The 8,837-nt window shown below is 47.0% G+C and overlaps 1 protein-coding gene across 1 annotated transcript; it reads right to left on the minus strand.

The window, feature by feature from the left end:
• Positions 1-1,293: 1,293 nt before the first annotated feature.
• LOC119297443 (serine carboxypeptidase 1-like) lies at positions 1,294-4,811 on the minus strand. The gene is made up of 8 exons (XM_037575233.1): positions 4,424-4,811; positions 3,394-3,501; positions 3,021-3,295; positions 2,686-2,922; positions 2,490-2,596; positions 1,778-1,864; positions 1,587-1,692; positions 1,294-1,497 (listed from the first exon to the last, which is right to left on the minus strand). The coding sequence occupies exons 1-8, from the start codon at positions 4,809-4,811 to the stop codon at positions 1,345-1,347; spliced, it is 1,461 nt and encodes a 486-aa protein (XP_037431130.1). The 3' UTR covers positions 1,294-1,344.
• Positions 4,812-8,837: the final 4,026 nt, after the last annotated feature.

The raw sequence follows: 8,837 nt of genomic DNA on the forward strand, positions 1-8,837 counted from the left end.
GGCACCGCAAAGACACACAAGTTGATCATTGATCCCTTAGTCGTGTGCGGTGCCCCCCTCCACCATAATCCACCTCGATCATATCGTAGCGGTGCTTAGGCGAAGCCCTGCGTCGGTAGCAACATCATCACCGTCAACACGTCGTCGTGCTGACGGAACTCTCCCGTGAAGCTCTGCTGGATCAGAGTTCGTGGGACGTCATCGAGCTGAACGTGTGCTGAACTCGGAGGTGCCGTGCGTTCGGTACTTGGATCGGTCGGATCGTGAAGACGTTCGACTACATCAACCGCTTTCTCATAACGCTTCCGCTTATGGTCTACGAGGGTACGTGGAAGATACTCTTTCCTCTCGTTGCTATGCATCACCATGATCTTGCGTGTGCATAGGAATTTTTTTTTAAATTACTATGTTCCCCAACAGTAAGAGCGGAACAGCAGCGCGAAGCACGCGCGCCACGCGTTGTACGATGGCGAGTCGAGGTCGAGAATGATGGGTACATGGTCTTTGATGTGAAGCTCATTGAGGCGGTCGGAGGTGAGCATGGCACCGGCAAAGGAACCGGTGTCGGATGGGTCGGCCTTGGAGCGGGACATGGTGGTGGCTTAGGGTTTGGGTGGTGACAGAGGGAAGGGGGCGGCGGCGGCTTGTAGAAGGACATCGACGGTGGCGTTAGGGGTTTGGGAGAAGGGGGTAGCGGAGGCTGTAGGAAGGAGCAGCGGCGGCATAGGGTTTTGGGGTGGAAGGAGGCGGCGGCGGCTACGGGAGAGGTAGCGGCGGCGACGGCGTAGGGTTTGGAGATGGCTACAGCGGCGGCTACGGGAGGGCGCGGCGGCTGCGGGTTGCGGAAGCGAGAGAGGATCACGGTAAAACTGATACCATGTAGAGAGAATATGCGGTGCAACTCAATTGTATTCCACGGAGTAGGTCACAATATATACAAGAGATGTCTTGCGTGCCAAGAAAACTAACCCTACCATATCTCTAGGAGTCAACTATACAAGGCTAGAGAAGATTGGATTAGAAGTACAAATACGTCACGTTCAACAGTTATCTTTATTCAAAGGGTGTGGCTAGATCTCAATCGACTGAGACTTCACCAACCAAGTGGCAAACATGTAGAAAAGAAGAAAGAAAATGTTTAAAAGAAAATTTCGCACGGATCTCTGCGTGAAATCTCACGAATTTAGCAATCTCATTATTCAAAGTTATATCATATAGTCATTTAACAAGAAATACACGTCCACTCAAGGGACAAGGACCTTTTTCAGCTCTGACCGGATACAAGTACATTAAGCAAATAAACCTTCCATTTTCGTGCCGTAGCAATCGTCCTGACATGACTGACTAGTCTTGCATGTAAGGGGGGAGCATCCCTTTCAGGAAAGAGGTCAGCATTATCAACGCCCTCTCAGGCTGGAAGGACGGGACAAGATGACCGGCACCTCTCACTGATAGGAATGTCAATCCACCGGCGTACTCTTGGACATATCCTGCCACCTAACCAGTGAGTGAAGCTGTCAGTTTCAGGGTGACCAAAACATTGTACATAGTAGTAGATGAGAAATGTTTTCGATCATGGGATTCACCTCCTCCTTTGCCACCCATGGGCGCCATGGAGTGGTCACAGGAAGGCCAAGGTCTTGGATGGAGTACCTCGTCGCCGGAAGAGGGCAAACGGAGTCGAAGTCACCACTGTAAAATGTAGGAAAGTTTATTTACTACTACTAACAGTAAATACTTTCTAGGTGTCTGAGAATAACTGATGATGATCTGTTACCTGAATATCCAAACGGGAAGCTTGTTCTCGATCAAGAATTTGATGGATGGGAGCATAGTCACTGGAGCGTCTTTCCACTTAAAGCTTCTGCAACCACAAATCACATGGTTAACTTCCGGACGTGTGGGTGAAAAACATTGCAAAATTCTTGACCGGTGTGTTGGAACCGGTCTTGCCCTCGCCCTTGCCTACAGCTCGCTGGACCTCTCTCTCACTCTGTGCTCTAGTTCAAACGATCAAGAGGGGAAGTAGAAGGGTGGACACAGGAGGTTCCCGGTGCTCATACACCGCCGCTCGTACGGCCTTGTATATTCCCCTCGAGCAACAACTCGAGTGCACACCTATTACAACGTCACCGTACAGGTTTTATATCCAGGACCAGCGACTGGGCACACACCCTCACCCCCTGCTCTCTCACGCCCACGATCCGCCCGCCTCGCTCGCGGCAGCGACCCGCTCCAGCGCGCAGCTCGCGGCTGGCTTCCAACGGATCATGCACGAGATCCCCGTACGGCTCGCCAACAGGCCAGGCCACCCACGACGTGTTCCGTGTACATGCACACGCACGCTCAAACACCACATACGCACGCACACACGGACTCGCCACGCTCCCGATCGGTCCCGCGCGCGCACACACGCACGCCCGGCACGATCACCGTGGCTTATGCCCAACACGGTGTATGCTAAATCATTGTCCAGTTCAACGAATTACCTGCATGGCGACCACTCCGTCATCCTAGCGTGGAAAGCGTCCTGCACCGCCGGATCATTGAGATAGGCAATGGTAGGATAGTCGCTGCACGGATCATACCCAGGCAGCTGCATGCAATTTTGGAGAAACTATGAACATGATGACTAATTTCACTTTTGACTGGACAAGCAACTAAGAATTTACTGTATTTCCTTACGTAGCCGCTGGGGTGATACGCTCCGTCGGGCGCGTCGACGCAAACGGGGGCGTAGATGTTGTACGCATCAATTTGGCCGGCGTCGAACGCGTCCCAGGCGCCGCTGCATGCTTTACCTGCAGAGTCGCAGTGCTCGGTGACGTTGGCGTAGACCTCGTCCGACATCACCCCGTGGGTCCAGAAGAAGTCAATCGTCCCCTGATTGTTCCTCTTGTCGTCCAGATAAGGGTTGCCAACCTTCGACAGAAAAGAGTCCATTTAATATTCAGAAGATCCTTTGCCATTCACCAGAAAAGAGTATGACTATCGCAGTATAGCTTGTAAATTTCACGTACCAAGATGCCTTGCAGGTTGACTATGGTTCTGTTGTTGTGCGTGTTGTGGAGCAGGATGGTGACGGCGAGCTGTGGCGCGTAGTGGCCGGCGTAGCTCTCGCCGGAGATGGAGAAAGCGCGGCCCTTGTACTCGGGGAACCTCTCGAGCCATTTCACCAGGAAGACGTACGCGTCGGCGGCGGTTCTCTCGTCTCCGCTGAGATCGTAGTCTGAAGACGTGTTGGAGTAGGAGAACCCGACGCCGGCGGGGGACTCCAGGAAGATCACGTTGGCCGCTGTCGGTATATTTCACAAGCAAATTAAGCTCTCTTCTGTAATTAAGCAGGACCAAATTAAAGGGGAAGGAATTATTAGCCTGTAAGAAGACGCCCACCGTTGTTCCAGGCGTGCATGTTTCTGCCGAGCGTTTTGTTGTCTTCAGCTACACGGAAGGGACCGAGCTCCTGCATTGCGCCGTAGCCCAGCGACGAGCATCCTGGCCCTGTGTATGCAACAAGTGTCACTACGTACTGTCCTAGAGAATTTTCACATCCAGAGTTCCAGACCAAAGCCGGCCCAGTCCATGTGACTACACGCCCAGGATCCCAATCAAACCAATAAAAATAAATAAATAAAAGATATTAGCTAGAATCCAAACCAAACTAAACTGTAGGTTTTTTCAACCCAATACATCCAAACCGTTTCTCATTGAATCCACAAACTCAAATCATGTAGAAATTGGTACAGCTTCTCAACTGCACTAGTACAGCTTGTATGCAAATTTGTACAGACTAATCCCAGATTTCTGAAAAATGGGAAGCACATGGTACGGAGGGAGGGAGGAGAAGGTAGTGGGAGACTGGGAGGATGGAGCATCTGGGGAACGGGTAGGCGGTGGCAGCTACGATTCCGACCGGCGCACCGGCAGGGAGGCGACGGCAGCTTCGATTCTGGGCGGCGTACCGGCGGGGAGACGTCAGCAGTTATGAGCGGGCATGCACGGCGGTGGAGAAGTCGGGAGGCGCTCCGACAGCGGGGGTACCTCTTGACGGAGGCGGATGGGTGGGGGAACCTGCGACCGGAGGTCCGGAGCTCGAGCCACCGGCGGTCCCTAACCCTAGCTGGAAGCCTGGCCGGGGTCTCGTGTGAGGTACTAGAAGAATTGGTCGCTCGACCGGTTTTTCTACGTAGACTGAAACCGGTCTGGGACCAATTTGTCTCAGCCCAGACCAAACCAAATTGCAACAGGGGCTCAACTACTTACTAGCAACAAAACTAAAGCAGCCCAATGAAGAAACCAAATTAAAACTACGGTTTGAGACCAAACTATTTCCAGATTTATGTCAACGTATGTGTCATTCTAACGCTTGGCATGAGCGGTTCGCTATCTCAAAAAGCAATCAACGTATGTATATCATTCTAACCTCCGTTGAGCCACAAGACGAGTGGCTTGTCAGAGGCACCGGAAGGCGATTCGACGAGATAGTAGAAGAGGGCGCGGCCGTTCTCCTCGTCGACGGTCACGTACCCACCGTATTGGTCGAAGTCGACGCCCTCCGGCTGCCCGGGCAGCGCCGTGACCTTGTTGGCCGCCTTCATGGAGCGCTGGTCAGAGGCAGAGCTCTCTGCGCCCAGGCTGCCAGCGCCCCTCTCGGCTATGCTACGCACGCTAAACGTGTCAGTGCTGCTGTCAGTGTCCTTCCTAGAAGAGATGAACTCTCTCAGCCTTGCCTCTTGGGAAGCATATGCATTGCCGTGCAGTGTCGCCACAGCAATGAGGAGCAACAAGTAGTAGGAAGGAAGGCTCTTCATCTTGGGTGAGATGGTCGTCTCCAAGGCGCATGGTTTATATAGGCGCAAAGGGATGGAAGAGGTCGGTTTGCGGCAACGACTTTTGGGATTTGGTCCCTTTTATATTACATACAAAAGTGCTCTGCATTGTCTGTTCTGCATCAAGTTTATGATCTTTAGTCCACTCAAACCATGAGAGGAGGATCACTCCTCCTTGCCAACGCTTTTGATTCGGTAAAACAGCCTTGATTTGTTGAATTGGCAGGGTATTGAAAGCGAAAGGGGCAGTGTTCTTTATCCACTCGACCTGTGTTTAGTCGCTGATTTGGAAGATAACCAACGGCAACTCCTGTACCTACTGTGAGCGAATTTCTTGCACAGTAGACCACCTGCGCGAATACATTGTCAGAAAAGAGCCGCGGCGAGAATCATTGACAAAGCCCACACGTGAACATTTTCCCCCGTTGCTTACTTCAGTACTTTTAGTGGCATCCACTGACTCAAGAGAGAGTATACTAGTGCTGCCACACTTTCAATGACTGTTTTTCGCCTCTTTTTTTTTTTGCGGGGGGTCACATACCATGAATGAATCAAACAAAGACAAAATCACATGTTTGCATTGAAAACGAACCAATGGTCACCATGCACATCTAATAGATAATTGTAAAGTTCACAATACAACATACCTTTGAGGTTCTCCTCACATATTCTATTGAAGTTGATAGACGATATGACCAAAATGCAACCGGCGATACAACAGAGGTCAACAAAAGTAGTGAGAAAGCACTCAACTGGTTGGCCGTTGTAAGATACTAGTCATAATGGTACTACTCCCTCCGTTCAGGTTTATTAGACCCTTTTTATATTATGCTAAAGTTTAATCATAGATTTAACTAATTTGAGATCATTTTTTCAAAAAAAAAACTAAGTTGAGATCAATAGATTAAGTAAAGACGCGTGTCCTCTTGCCACTTCCACAAGCAAGTCCCGCATTAGGTTTCCCTGCCTCCCACCGGCATCACCGCCGATCCGCCTCGCCTCCTATGGCCTTAGGACCTTGGATGCGCGGTGGACAATGGCCCTTGCTGGTGGGAGGGCCCCTGCTCCGTTTCTAGGTTTTTTTTAGCTTATCAGAGTTTGTGTCCTGCTCAGAAAGACGAAACAATGGTGACTCTCTAAAGATGGAATAAAGTTCTCCCCGTTCAGGCCCGTCCCGGTGGTGCATCTACTGTCATCGGAAGGCGTGTGGAGGCGTGTCTCCGACGAATCTCACGAGATTAGGTCAGTATTTTCCTTCGGTGGATAACTTTAGGTCTGGTCGTCGCTCATCTACGTTCATGTGTGTACAGTTAGATCTTTTCGATCAATGCTTCTCTTCATCAACGATGACTGATGTTTTGGTGCACTGGTTCTTTGAGGCCTTACGACGCCGACTTTCTGACTGTCTACTACAATAAGGTTTGTCAGGCTTCAGTGAGGGAAGGGCGATGATGGTGGCATGCCTTAGACTCACTCCAGTGCGTGTAGTCGTCGTTAGGCGGTCTATGAACATGGATGTAATTTATATTGCTTCTTGTGCTCTTTTGCACTGCCATGATGATTGATGAATAGATTAGAAGTTTTCCCACAAAAAACTATAAACTATAAATTAAATGTCACAAAAGTTATATCATTGAAAACCTCTTTGAATACAAATCCAAATATACCTTTTTAACATATATTTTATATTTTATTAGTCAAATATGTTATCAAAGGTTAACCAAAATACGACGGGGCCTAATAGCCCGGACGGAGGTAGTATATTTTAGCGAAGTCCACAAAGTATATGGTGCTCCAGCTTGATGACGGGATCAAGGTATGTGATTTTGGGAACATTCTGGAAGATTCATAACTATTTTTGGGAGCCTTCTTGGACCGATTTTTACACTTTTTTGTTAATTTCATTTTTTTTCTATTTTATTTTCCTTTTTTTGCTTCTTCAGACAATCTTCAAAATTAGTGCTCACTTTTTTCAAAAATTGTTCATATTTTTATTAAATTGTGCTTATTAAAAAATGTTTGCATTGTTGAAAACAATGTTCACAAATTTTAAAGATATTCAGAATCTAAAATAGTATTCACAGTTCCGAAAAATGTTCAAGCTTTCAAGGGGAAAAAAATAAATTTTGATCATGTTTAAAACAAATCTGATTTTGAAAAATATCCGCCTTTTAAAAAAATTCTCACCTTTCCCAATTGATGTTCGAAAGTATTAAAAAATATTCGGATTTGCTACATTGGTTCTTTAAAAAAAATCCTGCCCATTAGTCACTTACACAACCTGGGCCATCACCCCCTAGCCAAAATTGGGATTATTAGCAAAAATTTATGGTAGAGCGTGTTATGAGTGTCTATGTGATGGACTTGATATTACCAAAGATGATGAAAAAATCACAACCATTTATGCGTTGGAAAGACCTTTTGTCTTTTGTGCGAAGCTATTTATAAATCACAGGCCGAAACCAATGAAATCAAAGGGCATTACTTGGGGATTTGTTCATATTATCACTAGAAAATGGCCCATAGAATTACAGAAATTTACCCTAAGCCTGATGTTGGTTGCCCCCAGCCCATTTGCCCCTCCTAAGATGTGGCCCAAGCTCCGCCACTGTCCATCAATTTGCTCACCTTTCCCAATTGATGTTTGAAAGTTTTCAAAAAATATTCGGATTTGCTAGAGTTGGTTCTTTAAAAAAAATCCTGCCCATTAGTCACTTACACAGCCTGGGCCATCACCCCCTAGCCAGGGAGATTTGTTCATATTATCATTAGGAAATGGCCCATAGATGTGGCTCAAGCTCCGCCACTATCCATCGGGTGGCAACTCTTACCCGCAGCGACTATTTATCACATTAAGCGATCGCCACGGGATATCTCGCTGAAACGTTTTGTGTAATCGGGCTGGGCCATGTTCGCGCAGAAAAAGAAAAATTACAAATACGGGAGAAGCGGGATTTGATCCCTGCCTAGCTATGCTAGCCACTCCGCCCAAGTAACGCTCGTGATGAGAATGAGATGTCTTTTCAGTTGAGGCGAGTGAAGCCGGTTTTCCAGTCGTTTTCACGTTTTTCTTCTTCTGTTTTTCTTTTCATTTTTTCTTCGGATTTATTGTTTTATTTTTCTTCTCCACTTTTTGTTTAGTTTTCCTTTTTTCCTTTTTTTTTGCTTTCTTGTATTTTATTTTCTTCTCCGGGTTTTTGTTTCTTTTTTTGTTTTCCCTTCAAATGCTTGTCAATATTTTATCAAATACTCACTCCGTCCCAAAATGAATGTCTCAACCTTAGTACAACTTTGTATTAAAATTAGTACAAAGTTGGGACACTTATTTTGGGCGGGGGAGTGCTTGTCAACATTTTTTCAAATACTTGTTCTATATTTTCTTAAATACGTGTTCAACCTTTTTCAAATACTTGTTCAACATTTTTATATACATGAGCAAAAAAAATTCAAATACTTGTATAACATTTTTTTCCAAATACGCGTTCAACATTTTTTCAAACGAGAAAGCTAAGTACCTGCCGACTGGTGGTTAGTGATAGGCATGCACGCTTCCGTCGTCCTCGGTTGTTGGCTCATTTTTTCAAAAAAGTAGCGGCAATAGGAATCAAACGCCGCACCTACAGACCCACTACAGACTTTGACTATACCCGGCGACCATCTCAGCCAGCACATGTTTATGTTTGGAGGTGGGCTAATTTTGTAGATACTTGATTACCGCGAGTAGGCCACTGCTATAGTGCAACCCTCCACCTATAGTGCAGATCTGGCGAACATAATTTATCATTTTTTCCCTCTCCAGATCCTTTTGTTCGCCAGATCCGATTTTCTTGCTCTCCTCCCGATCCATTTTTTCCCTCTCCAGATCTTTTTTCGTTCGAGGTTTTTTCACGCAAAAATTGGTGTGAACAAGAGAGGATTTTATCCTTGCACCACTAGTGAGCCAACTCAACTAGCCTACCACCTGACCTACGATCCCTTTCTTGAACAAAAGAAAGTAAATGGGCTATT

The sequence above is a fragment of the Triticum dicoccoides genome, chromosome 5A (assembly GCF_002162155.2).
Source record: "Triticum dicoccoides isolate Atlit2015 ecotype Zavitan chromosome 5A, WEW_v2.0, whole genome shotgun sequence".
In the NCBI taxonomy this organism is placed as follows: Eukaryota; Viridiplantae; Streptophyta; class Magnoliopsida; order Poales; family Poaceae; genus Triticum; species Triticum dicoccoides.

Excerpts from the sequence above, each read along its gene's own strand:
- LOC119297443 (XM_037575233.1), bottom strand. The coding sequence starts at position 4,811 with ATGAAGAGCCTTCCTTCCTACTACTTGTTGCTCCTCATTGCTGTGGCG. Across the intron at positions 1,693-1,777 it reads CTTCCCGTTTGGATATTCAG|TGGTGACTTCGACTCCGTTT; the intron begins GTAACAGATCAT and ends TACATTTTACAG. Across the intron at positions 1,498-1,586 it reads CATGGGTGGCAAAGGAGGAG|GTGGCAGGATATGTCCAAGA; the intron begins GTGAATCCCATG and ends CTCACTGGTTAG.